Source organism: Chelmon rostratus, chromosome 19 (genome assembly GCF_017976325.1).
Source record: "Chelmon rostratus isolate fCheRos1 chromosome 19, fCheRos1.pri, whole genome shotgun sequence".
NCBI lineage: Eukaryota > Metazoa > Chordata > Actinopteri > Chaetodontiformes > Chaetodontidae > Chelmon > Chelmon rostratus.
This window is the reverse complement of record NC_055676.1, coordinates 14,011,619-14,027,305: the sequence shown is the minus strand read 5'-3', so window position 1 is coordinate 14,027,305 and position 15,687 is coordinate 14,011,619. Positions and strand designations below refer to the sequence as shown.

Here is a 15,687-nt window from a genome sequence, read left to right as displayed (position 1 = left end):
TTGATTATCAACGGTTATCGTAACATGCATAAAAGCAAGTAATGAAGGTTATTTTAGATTATATGTAAAGGCTTAAAAACAAGGATGTGCATAAAATAATGCACAAGATGTATAATTTTCCATTGACTGTCATGCATGCCAGTAAGAGTACCTGATGTAGTTGCAATGAATGGCTGGACCAATCAGAAAAGCAATACAGGAAGTGGACACAATAAATAATTACAATGACTACCTACTACACTGTGTTTCATTGCTGTGTTTATTTAACACAACACCTGGATATGGGTTTAATCATTTGATTCAGTTTTATTCAGACAAGGCGTTAAACCCCTCACTGAACAATGATGATACATTTGGAGACATACACCAATAAATGGGTGAATTTTTACTTCTTAAAATGACATTTTCCATTCACATTGCAACTAAATCATAGAGTGAAAGGATTAAGATTGTTTAATGGTGTTGAAACAAAAGGATTCTGTTCTCCATTCTGACTGTGTGGGGGGCTGTAAAGTGATAGTTTACGCAGCTCTTTCTGATTATGGGGGGGGGGGGGGGCAACAATATCCAGGCTTTATGAATAACGTCTCAGCATTAGTAATAACAAAAGCACAACTCAAACTGGAGCCTACCTCAGGCCTGCACCAATGGGCGCCGAGCTCGTGCACACCGCGGCCAATGGCTGGTCCCAGGACGCTCGCGCACAGCCGTTTGAAGGGCGGTCCTCGGCAGAAAAAGGAAAGTATGGATCACAGGGCAGCGGAGTTTCGGTGGGAAGGTAGACGCTCGAAACGGTGAACTATCCGGAATGTTTCGGGCTAAAAAATACTTAAAAGGATATATATTTTGCTTTTCAGTAAGGTACAATTAATTTTATCACTCTGTATGTTCACCTGCCTGTTTATATTAAGTTAGCCAACTTGTGTTGGCGTGAATTTGATTGATTAGTCAGTGGAGATTATCGGCACATTCATGGCTTTGATAGCGACTGACCAGGGCTGCAAACTGAACGGGACGTCGGCGATTTACGGCAGAGTTGGACCAAGAAAAGAGGTGTTTCAAGGCAAAGCGGAGGGCTTTAAAAGTGCCAAGATGCAGCCGAAAGAGACGGAGTATTCAACAGATGGCCTGCCCAAAGCTTTCCTGCACAGCCTGAGGACCCTGTTTGACATTTTGGATGACGGCGGACGGGGCTATGTTCATATCTCGGAGATCGAGAGCCGCTGGCAGGGCGCAGACACCCGGGACCTGCCGGGCGGCGTGCTGGGCTGCCTGAGGAGGGTCACCCCACCGCATGGCTGCCTCACGTTTGAGCGGTTCGTTGCGGGGCTGCGGTACTCCATGCTCAACCCGGAGAACAACTCCCACTTCAAGGCCCAGGCTGCCGTGTACCCGCAACAGGCGCCGAAGCAGCCCCATAAACCCGCCGCGCTGTCCACATGCAGCGTCGGAACACGGGTTGAAAACAAGGTCCGTCCCCTGGGGCCGAGCAACGTGACCAACACTCAACCGCACCGCTCGTCCTCCCTGCAGAGCCGGGCCAGGCAAGAGGAGGGGCCCGGGTACCCCGTGTGTGGACCGACCCCGTACAGCGCGGGCTTCGAGAGGTCCGGGCGGAGTTTGGAGCGGAATTCCGTCGCTCCGGGGGGCGGGTGTTACCGGGCCGACCCGGGCAATGTCACCAAGCCTACACAGCCTCAGCAGAGCCGGGTCAGGTCCATTGAATCGCTTGCTCTGGAGTCACCACAGCTCCACGGACAAAGTAAGTGGTACCATGAAAAGCACGTGTAAATGGCTCTGAATTATATGTGTTTGTGTTTGTGGACAGTTCACTGAGTCCATGGAGGACTCGTGTCGATAATAAGTTAAAACCCTGTGTGTCAAAATCGAGATGTAATAGCGACACACACTCAAACTGATACAAATACACACCGCATATTAACTCTGGTCTCATCTGCCAGTCAACAGCACAAGCATAATACATGCAATCTGCACATGACTAATTCCTGCCCCTTGATCGATTTGTAATTCAACTAGGATACAAGTTACTGATTTTTAGCCATTTTCTTTAGGCCATAAAAACTCATCAAATTGTGAAAAATAACCATCATGATCATTGTCAATTATATTCATTTTAGTGGTATGAGAAAAATGTTCGTCAGATCATTTTTGTTGACTGAAATATCGATCAGTTGATTAATAGCATCTTAGCACTACTGTCTTAAAGATTCATGCAATGCAGCTGCATTTTCAACAAAATGTCATCTGGTCACCAAAAAATGTGCATGAGGATGAGTTAGTGGTAGGGCTGATGCATCCTCGGGTACCCACCAGACCACAGAACACTTGAGACTGAATTTCCATGAGCAAGCCTTTTGATTGCATGCATAACTGAGCTGATTTGTCCACTGCACTGTTGCCAGCTTCGATCTCATATTCTAATTTAATTGAATGCAGTGATCCATGTCATACAGACAAGTGCACAATGTCTGCAGAGTGCTTGCACGTCAGTACTTGTCATCCAGGGCGAGCCTTACAGAGGTAAAGATGGTAACTTTAAAAGGGGAGTCTTGAGCCTGAATCTCAACGGGGGTCAACAACAGTCATTGTTGGGCTTCGACAAAGCACTTCTCAGGTATCAGTATTATGTCACATCTTAAACAGGCCCTGTTTAAGGGCCACTGCTGCAGTGGAGGGTGCCTTGCTGAATAATTGCCGTTGTTAACCCCAGGTCAGGTCAGAGGTCGTGTCAGAAATTCCTGCACAAATTTATCTATGTTTAGGGTTTGCCTCGTGGAGGGAGCACAGCCAAGCTCCCCCTGGCTCTGCCTGCTCGTTATCTTGTTCATACTGTATGTACAGGCTCTCACTCTCATGCAGTCTCACTCTTGTTCTTCTTCCTGTCACAATCATACAAGAGTTCTTTCACATGCCCTCTCTCTCTCTCTCTCTCTCTCTCTCTCTCTCTCTCTCACACGCATGCACGCACGCATACACACACACACACACACACACACACACACACACACACACACACACACACAATGTACAACCAGGCCAGTCTGGAGCTATAAGAGTGACACTTTCTCCATCGAGCCCTCAGGGCTTTCATCGCATAGACCACTTGCACTTCATACATCATTTTTTATGGATACATAGACAGATTACATGGCCAAAGGTCCTCGTTTTGTGCACTGAGGTGCTGCATCCAAAAATCACATGTATGTCAATTTACTTTGTTCAGCCATCCATATACTTTTGGGCATATAATGTAGACAGACAGACCACCAAATGACCGTGCTGTAATCTCTCACATGCAGCCAAACCCTGTTGGATTAGGCCAGATTACAGCAGACAGGCTAGGGCTCACTGAATCACGGCAGTGGTGAAATCCGCCCCAACACCCTGGAGATCACCACAAAGTCAAACCACTCTCTCTCTGTCACTTTTTCTTGGTTTTGGGAAAGCAGTAGTGGTATGCACTTAAAAAAACTGATGATAATACAGTCCTTCTGATGGTGTGAGGGAGATAACACAGGAAAAATACCACTGAGATGCTTTGCCAAATTTACACACTCTGTTTGGAGATCTAGAAGCAGCCTCCACTTCATCAGACCTGCATGTCTTTCTGCTGTGATAGGAAACCCTCAGAACACAGCAAAAACACACCAAACTCTGCACACAAAGGAGCAGAGCAGAGACTGAAATATTTTTATATGCTGTGTTTGGACTAACCAAAAACCGTGTAAAAGTCGAATGTCAGAGTTTATCTCGATCTTGGAGTCAGCAGCTGACAAAACAATCTCGCCACAAGGTAGTAGCTGCTTTGGAGCTTTCGATCATATCACATGATCTTCTTTGGCAGACTGGGGTTTGCTCGGTTGTCATGGGATCACACTTGACTTATTATAGTGTTACTCACAGTTCATCCATCTCACCCAAGTATTGAAAAACCCAAGAGCACTTGTACAAGGACTGGCTTTAGTTTCTTGAAGTAATTCAAAGAGGCCGTCCTGTATTGTTGAGCTCTCTGAGCTGTTATCTCCACAGGGTCTATTAGCTCAGATGCTTCACATATTTCTTTCTGCGCCACTGAACTCTCCCTCAGTGAGGCAGTCAAACAAGGGACTGAGATCATTTGCACATTAAACAATCAGTATTTAATACAGCTTATATTAAATGTAAATGTTTGTGACACATTTAATATCACTATGTGTTGAGTTTAGTGTGCACTCTGTAATAAAAGTCATCCTTCCTCATTGATAGCAGACACATTTGCAGAGTACAGCTCCCTCCTGTGGCAACCTGAATGCATGGTTTGGTCAAATTGACCGCCTTGTCTGCAGTTGTTCTGCTCTTCTTCGTTACCGTCTGTCCACAGATGTGGAGGTATTTTTCACAGTAAAATTGAATCTTGCATGTCCTAGATCAGGAACTAATTTAGAATGCATGTCTTAAAAAACAGCAAGAATCCAATACAATGCCTTATTTTTAAATTTGAAACTTTTTTTTTTTTCAAGATGCAGCTTTACTGTTGCAGATCAACTTTGCACCTGTGCAATAAACCTGTGATGTTGTCGAGCCATAAGAAATTGCAGAGTCACCTGTATTAAATACCTTGAATGCAAATTTGGTACACACCCTTTTTAAGATACTGCAGTTTGAGTGTTTCCCTCTGAATATGTTACATATGATGCATGCCTACGGTAAAAACGCTCTAAGACTTTCTTTACTGCTGCTGCTTCTTAGCTATTAAAGTTGTACACAGTGATCTGAAGTATGTTGTAATATTTGAGCATTTTCAATGACCTGAATCATTGGAGTATTTTCAAACGTGTGTGTTTTTGCTTATCCAGTAAAACTGCAGTAAATATAGAGTGCATTCCAGACTACAGTGTTGACTTGGAATTGATTCAATCTGTCTGTTTCACATTTGTGTAGGTGTTGGGAAATCAGGTTTACCAAGATCTCAGAGTGAATCAGCGACAGGATTTACTGGTGGCTCCAGGCGACATGGGCGCAGTCGGGAAGAGCAGAGGCGGCATACCATATCCAACGGAGTGGATTACGGAATGGTTGGTGCACGCACGCACGCACGCACGCACGCACGCACGCACGCACGCACGCACGCACGCACACACACACACAGAGTCTCTACAAAGTGTCTTAGAGGTTTTTCCAAAGGTGCCACTCCTGGGTTTCAGGGATAGACTTTTCTGAATGGCAGTGGTGAAACAGTTTCCATTAATAACTGGTTAATCAACCAAACCAGGTTATGGGTCGACATTATGATGCATGGTTCTGCTGTGGATCCACCCAGTTTCCATGGATTTACCTGCATCACACCCTGCTGTCTGGTCCTGGACAGCTGTACCCACCATTTAATCTCTTTTAAAATATCACTTCATTTGAAAACCTTTGGTCTCCACAGGTAAAACCACAGTCCCTGCATATTTAATAAATTTGAACATCACTAGTTGACATGTGTAAACGTCAGATGTCTGTTGGAATAACCCTGTGACGCTCTTACTTTGATGATAAGAAACAAAACTCAGCAATGTGTGGCTGATTTTATTTAAAAGATGTTACTGCAGCTTGGAAACTTTTTCTTTCTTTTCACTGTTGGTCTACATTACAGCACAAACATATTGCAAGTAAGGTAGCAATCAGTGGGCACCATCACAACGCCTGCTGAGATCATCACTTCTTTGTCCTGTATTAGACTCTGGTCAAATAAGTTGTTGTGACAGAATGATTGTTCAGGTTGAGAAAATATGTAAAGATGATATTGATTAGTTGACTGATATCAGGAGCTGATATCAGTTAATAGTTTAAATATTTTCAAGCAAAAATGCCCCCCCCCCCCCCCCCCCCCAAAAAAAAAAAAGCTGAATATAGCTTCTCAAATGTTAGGGTTTGCTGCTTCTCTTTGTGTTATATGATGGTAAATTGAATATCTTTGGCTTGTTGAGTGTTGGTTTACATTTCAAACATCTCGCCTTTGACTCTGTTCAATTGTTATGGACATTTATCGCTAATTTCTGACATTAAAGATGCTTAAAGACCTCGTGAGATATATGACCAGTAACTTTGCACATGTTGTAAAAACTGGCAGAATATGACCGTAAGTACGTAACTACAGCCCTGATCCCAAGAAGTTTAGACACGGTGTACAGTAAATTAAAACAGAATGCACTCATTTGCAAATTAACTGTGTTTATCAGTTAACAGTTTAACAGTAGCCAATCATGATACTATCACCGGTTACTAATGAGCCTATTAACCTGTGGAATGTTCCAAACAGGTGTTTTTGGAGCATTCCACAGCTTTTCCAGTCTTTTATTGCTCCTGTCTCAACTTGTTTGAAATGTGTTGCTGCATCAAATTCAGAATAAGCAGATATTTACAAAAAGCAATGAAGCTGATGAGGTAAAACCTGTGAATATGTTGTCTTCGTACTATCTTCAGTTGAGTGTATGTCAAAAAGGATTCGCAAAATATCACATTCAGTTTTATTTATGTTTTACACAGTGTCCCAACTTTTTTGGATCAGGGTGGTAACGAAGATTTTTCATAGCTTAATAACATTCCCCAGTGGGTGAAAAGTTTTACAAATTACACATTTTAAAGGATTCCTCCAGACTTTGATGATTTGATGTGTGATTGGACGTAACAGGGGTTTATCAGAAAATACTTTATTTAAGAAGTAAATAGCATGAAAATTACGGGAAAATGTAAAAAAAAAAAAAATAAATAAAAAGGTTTTCTAGTAGAGCCTCTTTTCCATTTCACTTTCTATTGGCCCCCACATTCCCCTCCCATCCCTCTGCCCGCTGCCTCCCCCTAACTCTGCCCCTCCCACCCTCCAGTCCGGAGCTCATGCCTCCCTTCACTCTCCTTCTCTCCCCCTGCCTCACCATTTCTCACTCTCTCTGGCTCGCCTCCTCTCCCTCTTTCTCTCCCTGTTTGTGTCGCCGTCTCCGTCTCTTTTCCCCCTCGGCCTCCTGTGTCTGGAGAGGCTGACTGACCGACTCCCCTCCTTCTCCCTCCCTCCCTGCCCCTCTCCTCCTCCCCCTTCCCTGTGGCCCTCCCTCCCAGGCCGACTTGGCCCACTGCTGCCCTGATGGTAGTGAGCCGGGTCGGGCCCAGGGGCCTGGTAGAAGTAGAGGACTCGTTCGGCCGGCCCGGCCCAGCCTGGACGGCTGTGTGGGCTGCCTACACTACCGTCTTCATCCCCCTCAGCAGTAGCCTCTACAGCAGCAAGGCCCTGCACTTTTTCCTCTGGGTGAGTAGGACGAGAGGCAGAGAAGGAAAGGGAGAGATGGTTGTGGGGGATATAGGAGCTTAAAGTTTGTCTTTGAGAGTTTTTTAATCAAGTCTATTTCAGGATTTGAACATGTGCATCAGGTTGTTTTGATATTTGGTAACAGTTGAGACGAACAGGAGATGTAAAGTTGTGTTCATGTTCAGCAGCTGAGTATTCAGTCTGTATGTTAGGATAGTAAAACAGTTTATTTGTGCTAGTTTTATGGACTTTGGGGCTTGTTTGCTGGCTTTAACCTTCTGTGGTACTGTTTACCTTTAGGGTTTGAACTAGTGCTGCGACTCCATTAATCAGTTAGTAGCCAGAATGTTACGACAACAATATTTCAAGTTATTAGCAAAAATGACAATTATTTGCTGGTAGCGCTTTCTCAAACCTGATGATTTACTCCTTTTTTTTTTGTTTTATATTATTGTACATATATAATTTTTCCTTTGTTTTCTAACATACCCCAAACTTCAAATCAGTCAGTGAATCTTTTCTTCTTGTAGGGACTTTGGGTCTCTTTGTTAGCTTTGACCTGCTGTGGTATTGTAGGGCTTCAGCGTCTGGATTGTGCTGAAAGGAGTTGATAAGTTGATTGACATTTGAAGTCATCGATCAATCAGAAATGCCAAACATTGGCTGGTTCTAGTTCTTCTAAATGTGTTGATTTGCTGCTTTTCTTGCTTTAATACGAAGCTAAATTGATTATTTTTGGGGTTTATACTGTTTATTGGACAAAACAAGACAACGCATTGGACTGTTTGATTTCTCAATAACATTTCTCACTATTTTCTGACATGTTTTAGACTGAACAAACAGCCAATCAGAAAAGTGTTCGCCAGATTAATTGATTCAGTGACTTTTAGACGTGTGCATTTCCTCTGAGCTGCTGTTGTGATGTAGAGCATCAAGGTTCTGACCACACTGTTTGACTCTGCTTTGTAGATGCACTTTGAAAGGCCGTTATGTTCTTTGTGTTTTTAGCTAAACAGCTTGTGCAGCGGGTGTCATGTTTTTGTAAGTGTGCTGTTTTGTGTATTCATGATGCTCATTCAGCCAGCACACAAACATATATGCACAGACATTTCTATGAAGCCATGTTCTGCTCTGCTCCCTCTCTGTGTGTACTTCCTCTTCTTTGCTCCCTTTTCTTTCTTTTTAAACGGTGGGTTTTACTGCCTGTGGACCAGCGCACATTCATGCAGCCTGACACTGGGTCATGCTTCATTCTAGACGCCAACCCTCTAACCCCCTCCTCTTCCCCGAAACCCCCCGTCCTCTGTTCCTCTGTGTGTACTCTCCCTTCAGGCTGTTTGGGAAAGAGCACAAATATGTTAAACAGGGCTCGATTTCAGACTTTTATATCCTTGGACCTCTTTCGGTTTGCTTTCTCAGACATGTATCCCTGCATATGAGCTGTGGCTGTGTTTTAAACAGCACTGATGAGCGGTGATCAGTGGAATGTACTGAGCTAGGGGACGAAGGGATGGAGCGATGGGGTGGATAGAAAGATGACACACCAGGTGGCTGAATGCCAGCAATGAGGCCTGGACTGTGGCTGTGTGCCGCATGGACAGCCTGGTCAGCACAACTCAATACAGCCTTGCTGAGGTGCACACACACAAACGCACATGCACACACACACACACCTCTCCCTCTTTCTCTTTCTCACACACACACACACACACACACACACACACACACACACACACACACACACACACACACACACACTGGGGCAGCCATAGTTGAAGTGGGTCTGCTGTTTACCCCATTCTTAGGTTGCTGCGCGGTTGCCATGACACTGGGCTGATTGCTCCTCTAAACATTGTTCAGGATGGGAGAGAGTCCTGCACAATTGGTATGGCGCCATTGTCTCCACCAGCACAAAAGAGTTTGCTGCAGATGCCCTTGTGAAAAGATGGGAGTTTGTCTACCATGCAGGCTGCTGGCGGCCCAAAATCAATCATTAGATTTAATCATGGCAGGGATCTGAAAGCTCTCCTAGTGATGGCATGGGAAATATGAAAATTAAATGTTTGCTTTCCATGGGGTCTTTATGTGGGATCTGCACAAAAAGTGACTTCAGGGGGCGTTTGTTTTTTTCTGTCCTTAATCACATTTTCCTCTTCCACAATTCCCCCCCCTTTCCTGCCCCCCCCTTTCACCCTCCAACAACACACCCTCCTTTTATGACTTTCAACTCGCACAGCTGAAGCAAATGAAAGAGCTGGAGCAGGAAAAGGACTCGCTGCTGGCGGGCCTTGAAGTGGTGGAGCGGGCCCGCGACTGGTACCAGGGCCAAATCCACAATGTCACAGAGAGACAGCGGCAGGTCGGACAGAGCTCCCACTGCACGGTCAGTTCAGACACTGCTCTAAAAATGTTTGAAAGCATTGTATTGGATATGCAGTCTGTTGTATTTTGACATTTCCAACACATATATTATGCAGATTTTTTAGATTTCCAAATCAAACAATCAAAAATTATGAAAGCATAAACAATAAACAACGCAATAACATCTATAAACCATAAATCCGTTGTGGAAGATACTTTAAAACTGGAGATGCCTATATATTGGGACAATAATTTATCAGCTGATGATGATGATGGGGAATTGATATTATTATGTATTATTCCGAATGTGAAATTATAATAATAACTAAAGGCGATAATACAGAGCCAAATTGCTTTTATTGACTCAGCAAACACAGCATCTACACACTTCCATACAGTAGGTGGCAGTATGCTCCTTTAACATTGGTTATCGTTCTGCCAATAAACGTAGAGAAGAAGAAGAAGCACCGCACCCTGTTCTCAGCACATGATATCAAAGTGTTGCTTCCGTGTAAAGTCAGGCAGTGTAGGCAAGAGAGCCAAACATGTGGTCACTGGTGTGGTGTTTTTTTTATGGTTTCAGAGGAAGACAACACAATTGCAATTGCAAACATATTCCACAAGGGTTCTACAAAGTTTTAATGCAGCAAATCTTATAGAGCGATGTCAGTTAGATTTGGTTAAGTCAGAGTAATGGAATATTAAATCATCCATCTTTGCTCACTGCATTTTAGCCCTTCGTTCCTCAGGTGTGCATAAACCAGGTTATGAGCTTCTTTTTAAAATACAAATATATGAAAATATCTTCTTGGTGTCACCCTCGAGAAACAGGTAATTAGGTATCAGCTGAAAAAATCTATAGCTTGCAGCCTTTGTCTAAGCATAAACACTAAGTTAATAGATTTTGTTGTTAGTACCTCAGAACAGAAAATTAAGGCCTTCTTTTATCCAGTTTTTGCTTATGTTCACTCGAATAAGGTAATAAGGTAATACACAGTGTGATCAGTGATCTGTCTGGGGTTTGCCTTCATTATAAACTGGCTGTTGCAGAAATCTTGAAAAAATGATTTGACAGCGTTCTTCCTCAGAGTTTATTAATATTATGAGTTGATTAAGACTGAAAGACTGAAAAGATTTGAACTGCCTTGTTTGATAAATAGAAAACAAAGAGAGAAAAACAAGCTCATGACCTGTCATAGAAATGTTAGTTTAACAGTTACTGAACTGTTTGGGCCTCCCTTTTCCCACTGACTGCCCACACTTATTGAAATGCCTTCAGTGCAGCATGTCATTCTGAGAAAGGCATCTGGTTCCCCAGGTAACCTCATCTACCTGGGGTAGAGATGAGGCGGGTTAAGAGGAACGTGGGTACACCCGACAAAGTAAAGTACCAGCCAGTGTTAATTTATGTTTCGTTGCGTTTTTGTCTGAGTAATATTAACATTTTCCTCAAACACTTCTTATTTACTGTTTTAAGTTGGCCTCCTTTTACCACAGCTTGTCCTTGGTTTGTTAATGTTCTCCTTGTCATGACATGTATCAGACCTTTCGATGTTTTCTTCAATTTAATACTAATTTTCTTTTATGTTCTCTCCACTCAGGATTTCTTCACAGAGGCTAATCAGAGTCGCATGAATGCTCTAATACCCAAACTGCAAGAAGTCAACCGCTGCCTTAATGACCTTATTTCCTGCACTGGGATGGTGAGTGTTACCTTCCCATTGACTTTTTGCATTTCTGTGTGCTTCCAGTAAGACCCAGGAATTGAGATTGCCAATATATATATTCTTGCAATATGTGAAGGCAATTTAAATATAATGAATGGCTAGCATCATTGAGCATATGGGCATATGTATATGGAAGTTAGATGTTCTGATACTTGTGTACTCTGTGACGTGAGCAGACACTGTAAAACCTGCAGCTGACCACCCCCAGCTGAAATTTGAGAGTATAGCTGGACTGGATCAGTATCTGCTCCACATGAAGCTCTGACACAGACTATGACAAATACAATCATCAAAATGTTAAAAAGGCAAAGAAGTGCAGTCTGAAATCACACAAATGCCACCTAAAATAAACATTAGCATCCTCACCATTCATGTGGTTGTATTAAATGTTAAGGGATTCTCCTGACTGCCAGTTTTCTCAGACGGCCTATTCATAATTTCCTAATTAGGGAGGATTAGATTATACGTAATGATTTCTAGGGCATCCTAGCAGCAAGGCTCTGGGGGTGGCAGTCAGTTGGTCAGTCACACAGTTGTAGTTTTCTGATGTTAGCTTTTAGCTCAAGGGATAGCCTCAGAGTTGCTGACATGGATGTTGACTCCTGCTTTTGTGAAACCAAACTGACTGAGCAGGATATGGGAAGCTTGTTGTATTAGACATGTAAATTATGACACTGATGGGAGAGCTCTGTTGATGATATGTAGCAGTGCGTTTCTGGAGTGGATTTTTCCTTTAACACTGGTCCCACTTTGTTTCCCAGCAGGCTTTTCCTTCCAGCGCTGCTCAGACGGCAGCGCTCTCAGCTAACCCCCAGCCTCCGGGTCCAGCTCCTCCACAAGCCATCCAGAGACTGAAGGACCAGAACCGACTCCTCACACAGGTTTAACGCAGACTGCATACTGCCGCCAGATAAAAGTCACTAATAGTTAGCAGTCTGCGCTGTTGTTCTCAGTTAGTTTAGGAATAAAGGTGTCACTCACCTCATTTATTTTTCTTCTTCTTCTTCATTCAGGAGGTGACAGAGAAGAGCGAGCGGATCGCCCAGCTGGAACAGGAGAAGTCAGCCTTGATAAAACAGCTTTTTGAGGCTCGAGCCCGCAGTGTGCAAGACACCAGCACCATGGATTCCACCTTCATCTGACAGCAGTTACACTCCACCCAACACCTTACCACCACCATGGTTCTGCTAGGAATCATCACAACGCTGGTCTGCAGCACAACTTTTATAAGACTGAAGCTGACTGTTGTTTACCCACACCTGTAGCAGTGATGCACCTTTAGCCAAGACACGACTGCAGCAGCATGTGACCACTCCACCCCAACCAAACATGCACTACCTACACGTGAACACTCCGAGGAATACCTTACCCGAATGACTTGACCCCAGAGCCCTTGACCCCAAAGACTCGTTAACTTGCTGCCTTTACGTTACCTGCATGAACACCCAAAAAGACTAGACCACTTTGAAGAAACCGGTCAGGTCTCATGAGATCTCATCACTCCATTCCTTGCAGGATTACAGCGTCTGCAAGATCCCCAATCCCACTCCCAAAAGACTGTTTAGTTCTGCTGCTCATCTGCACAGGCAATGGAAAAACTTTAACTTTGTGGTCCAAAAAGGACAATATGGGGGTGGCTTTTGTTGGAATAAAATGCCATATTCTTACAGTTTAATATGAAAACAAATCATCAGCTGCATCTGCTTGCTGTGACCTATCATTTACATTTTTGTTTAAATCTTTTAAGTTTGGTACTTTGATCTAAATGATGATAAGAAACACTTTGCCCATGTTTTTTCAGTATTTCCTTCATTTTAATGTAAATGAATAATAATGTTTACCTGACCTTTGGCTTTTGGGGTTTTAAAGTGTTTAATATCAAACACTGAGAGACAGGAAGTACTGAAAAGTGCAGTTTTTGTATTGTAGTAGCATGTTTAATGTTAAGACGTTTCATGAGATTTTTTTTTTTTTTTAAGTTTGAAAAAAGAGATGAGAAGACAGCCTACAAGCCATCGAGATGTGGAGGCAGAGGCGGATGAGAGAAGTTTGGAAGTTTGCACGTAGAAGAGAGCCGAGGAGGATAAAACATGGTAGACGGTGAATGTGTTGGAGCTCGAGCTCCTGGGTTGGGAGATCTTCTGATGTCATGTCAGAAACAAAGAAATAAAAATCACTTTGGCTATCTAGTGCTACATCCCCTGTATGTCTTTTTACAGTTGATTCTTCGTGTTTTCAGCTAAAAGTATTTATCTTCTGAAGAGATTTTTGTTTGAAACCTGGAGATTAAACGTTAGCACAGATGTAAAGAAAAACCCATTTTGTCCTCGTAAGTGTCTTTACCAGGTTGGCTCTAGACTAAAACTGTAAAAACAGCCATCCACAAGTTTACAAGAGAAATATTTAGTTAGTGGGTGGTGGTAGAAAAAAAAGTTGTAGTTTTATAATGGATCTGTATGGTACTGCTGGGATGAGCGCACTTAACGTATTGTTGATGTCTGTTTCCCACTTGTTTGATTGTATTGTTTCTTGCTGCTCCAACTGCATTATGTGAGTGAAACTCTTTTCCTTCTGCTTTCTATCGAGAGTACTCAAACTTCAGATAAAAATGTAAAATAATAAATACGACCAAACAAACGCTGACTGTGTTTTTCTCTCATGATCTTCAGTCTAAGTGCCTCTAATTAAGTATAAAACTCTTAAAATGAAATCCATAAAAACCTTACAATAACCTTATAATAATTTAATGTATTTTTCTTTTTTTTGCTAGATGATGCATCAGTTTTAATCAAAAAATCTCTCCGTTCTCAAGATTTAGGTCTATCGTAACTTTAACTGAGCAGCTCATGCCCCTCAGTGGTCTTACTTCTCCTCTGCTTCTACATTTTGATGTGAATGAATGGTCACAGTTTCATTATAAAACAGCATGTCGCTTTGAATTTCAGATGAAGAGCTGCGTAAAAGAAAAGACCTTTCCTTAAAGGATCAGCACATTTTCAGGACAGTCTGTCCTGCTTAATTTTGTTATGATTCCCTGTCATAACTTAAGTAATGTCCCTCGATAGTGAGGATGATCTGATGTAATTCATGCACCACATTTGCACCTCACCCTCAGCTGTGATTAGCTCAGCCTTGTTTTTAATGAGGAGTTTAACTGGAAAACTGAATCACAGATGGGTGCTGATGATTGACCGACCTGCCAGCTGTCATCAGATTGTGACCCAAATGTTGGTAAATCCTGATTGGTGCAAAGAAGCACATGACGTCACCTTTTCCCCAAATGAGCCCTGCCCACTTCTAACCTGTAAGAGGCAAACAGATAAAAAACAGAAAAACAAAACTCTGTCATGTGAAAAAAAAAAAAACAACTCTTTGGCAGAAAGTTCAAGGACCCCATCAACGACAGTGAGAAGCTGATTGAGGGAACATGTTTTTAGCGCCTTCAAAACAATGATATTAAGCAATTATATGTCTTAAAATGTGTCAGGAGGGGACCTTTAACTGCAGCAGGCGTCTCTACAATCTCATGATCAGATGACATTTGCAGATGCTGATTCTGGTTTTCTTCTACATGTAGTGAACCTGTTTCTTTTTTAAACGTTTAAGATCACTTACGCTCCAAATCGTTGTTTATGTAGTCGTAAAGCATAATATTGTCGTGAAAAGTGCAATATGGTAATAAAACGGTGTTGTAGACTTATAGTCTACAACATGACAGGGTTAAACAATCACTTCATCATATCTTGATATACAGACCTTGTATATGTGTTGGTCTACTTATTTTCAAAATAAGGTTTGACCAAATCTCAAAGCAGCACATTATGCACAGTATACATTATGCATACACTAATCTGTAAATGTCTTGCTCATTTAATGCAGTCAGTGATGTTAAATTACATCCTCACAAAGCTCCACTGAGGTCTGAAATGGGCCTGTGTGGATAAAAGTCGCTGCCGTGTGTGTTTCCGCTCTGGTGCAGAATTTAGCGAACCTGTGAGAATCCTCGGCCTTACTGGAGAGAGGCACATCTCCAGCGAACCTGACACCAACACAGTTCAGAGACAGACACAGAAAGGTAAACAAGCCTGGGTCGAGTTTCACCGAGCTGTGCAAACAGCTGCAGACACACACACAGGCTGTGAGGCCATCACCTGCAGTACACTCACGAGGAAAGGACGGTGGGTAAAAGAGTCGACATCCTTTAATTTTAACATGTTTATAGAGTTCAATATGTTGAGACTGATTAACATCTAATAAAATGGGAGCAAAAGGTCAAAGGTCACCTGAGAGGTCATGCAACAACCCTAAAAAATG

The 15,687-nt window shown here is 42.7% G+C and overlaps 1 protein-coding gene across 2 annotated transcripts; it reads left to right on the top strand.

Annotated features, from left to right (window-relative positions):
• Positions 1-765: 765 nt before the first annotated feature.
• On the top strand, positions 766-14,011 carry sapcd2 (suppressor APC domain containing 2). 2 transcript variants are annotated; one of them, XM_041960165.1, is made up of 6 exons: positions 766-1,762; positions 4,942-5,075; positions 9,522-9,668; positions 11,248-11,349; positions 12,138-12,254; positions 12,387-14,011. In XM_041960165.1, the coding sequence occupies exons 1-6, from the start codon at positions 973-975 to the stop codon at positions 12,513-12,515; spliced, it is 1,419 nt and encodes a 472-aa protein (XP_041816099.1). In that variant the 5' UTR covers positions 766-972; the 3' UTR covers positions 12,516-14,011. The 2 variants fall into 2 exon arrangements, with proteins under 2 accessions (XP_041816099.1, XP_041816098.1); XM_041960164.1 differs by having other exon boundaries at positions 12,135-12,254.
• The last annotated feature ends 1,676 nt before the right edge of the window (positions 14,012-15,687 follow it).

What these genes read in the sequence shown, in the direction of transcription:
- sapcd2 (XM_041960164.1), top strand. Translation starts at nt 973, where the DNA reads ATGGCTTTGATAGCGACTGACCAGGGCTGCAAACTGAACGGGACGTCG. An exon ending in ACCACAGCTCCACGGACAAA is followed by an intron (nt 1,763 to 4,941) that starts GTAAGTGGTACC and finishes ACATTTGTGTAG; the next exon opens with GTGTTGGGAAATCAGGTTTA. An exon ending in ACGGAGTGGATTACGGAATG is followed by an intron (nt 5,076 to 9,521) that starts GTTGGTGCACGC and finishes CAACTCGCACAG; the next exon opens with CTGAAGCAAATGAAAGAGCT.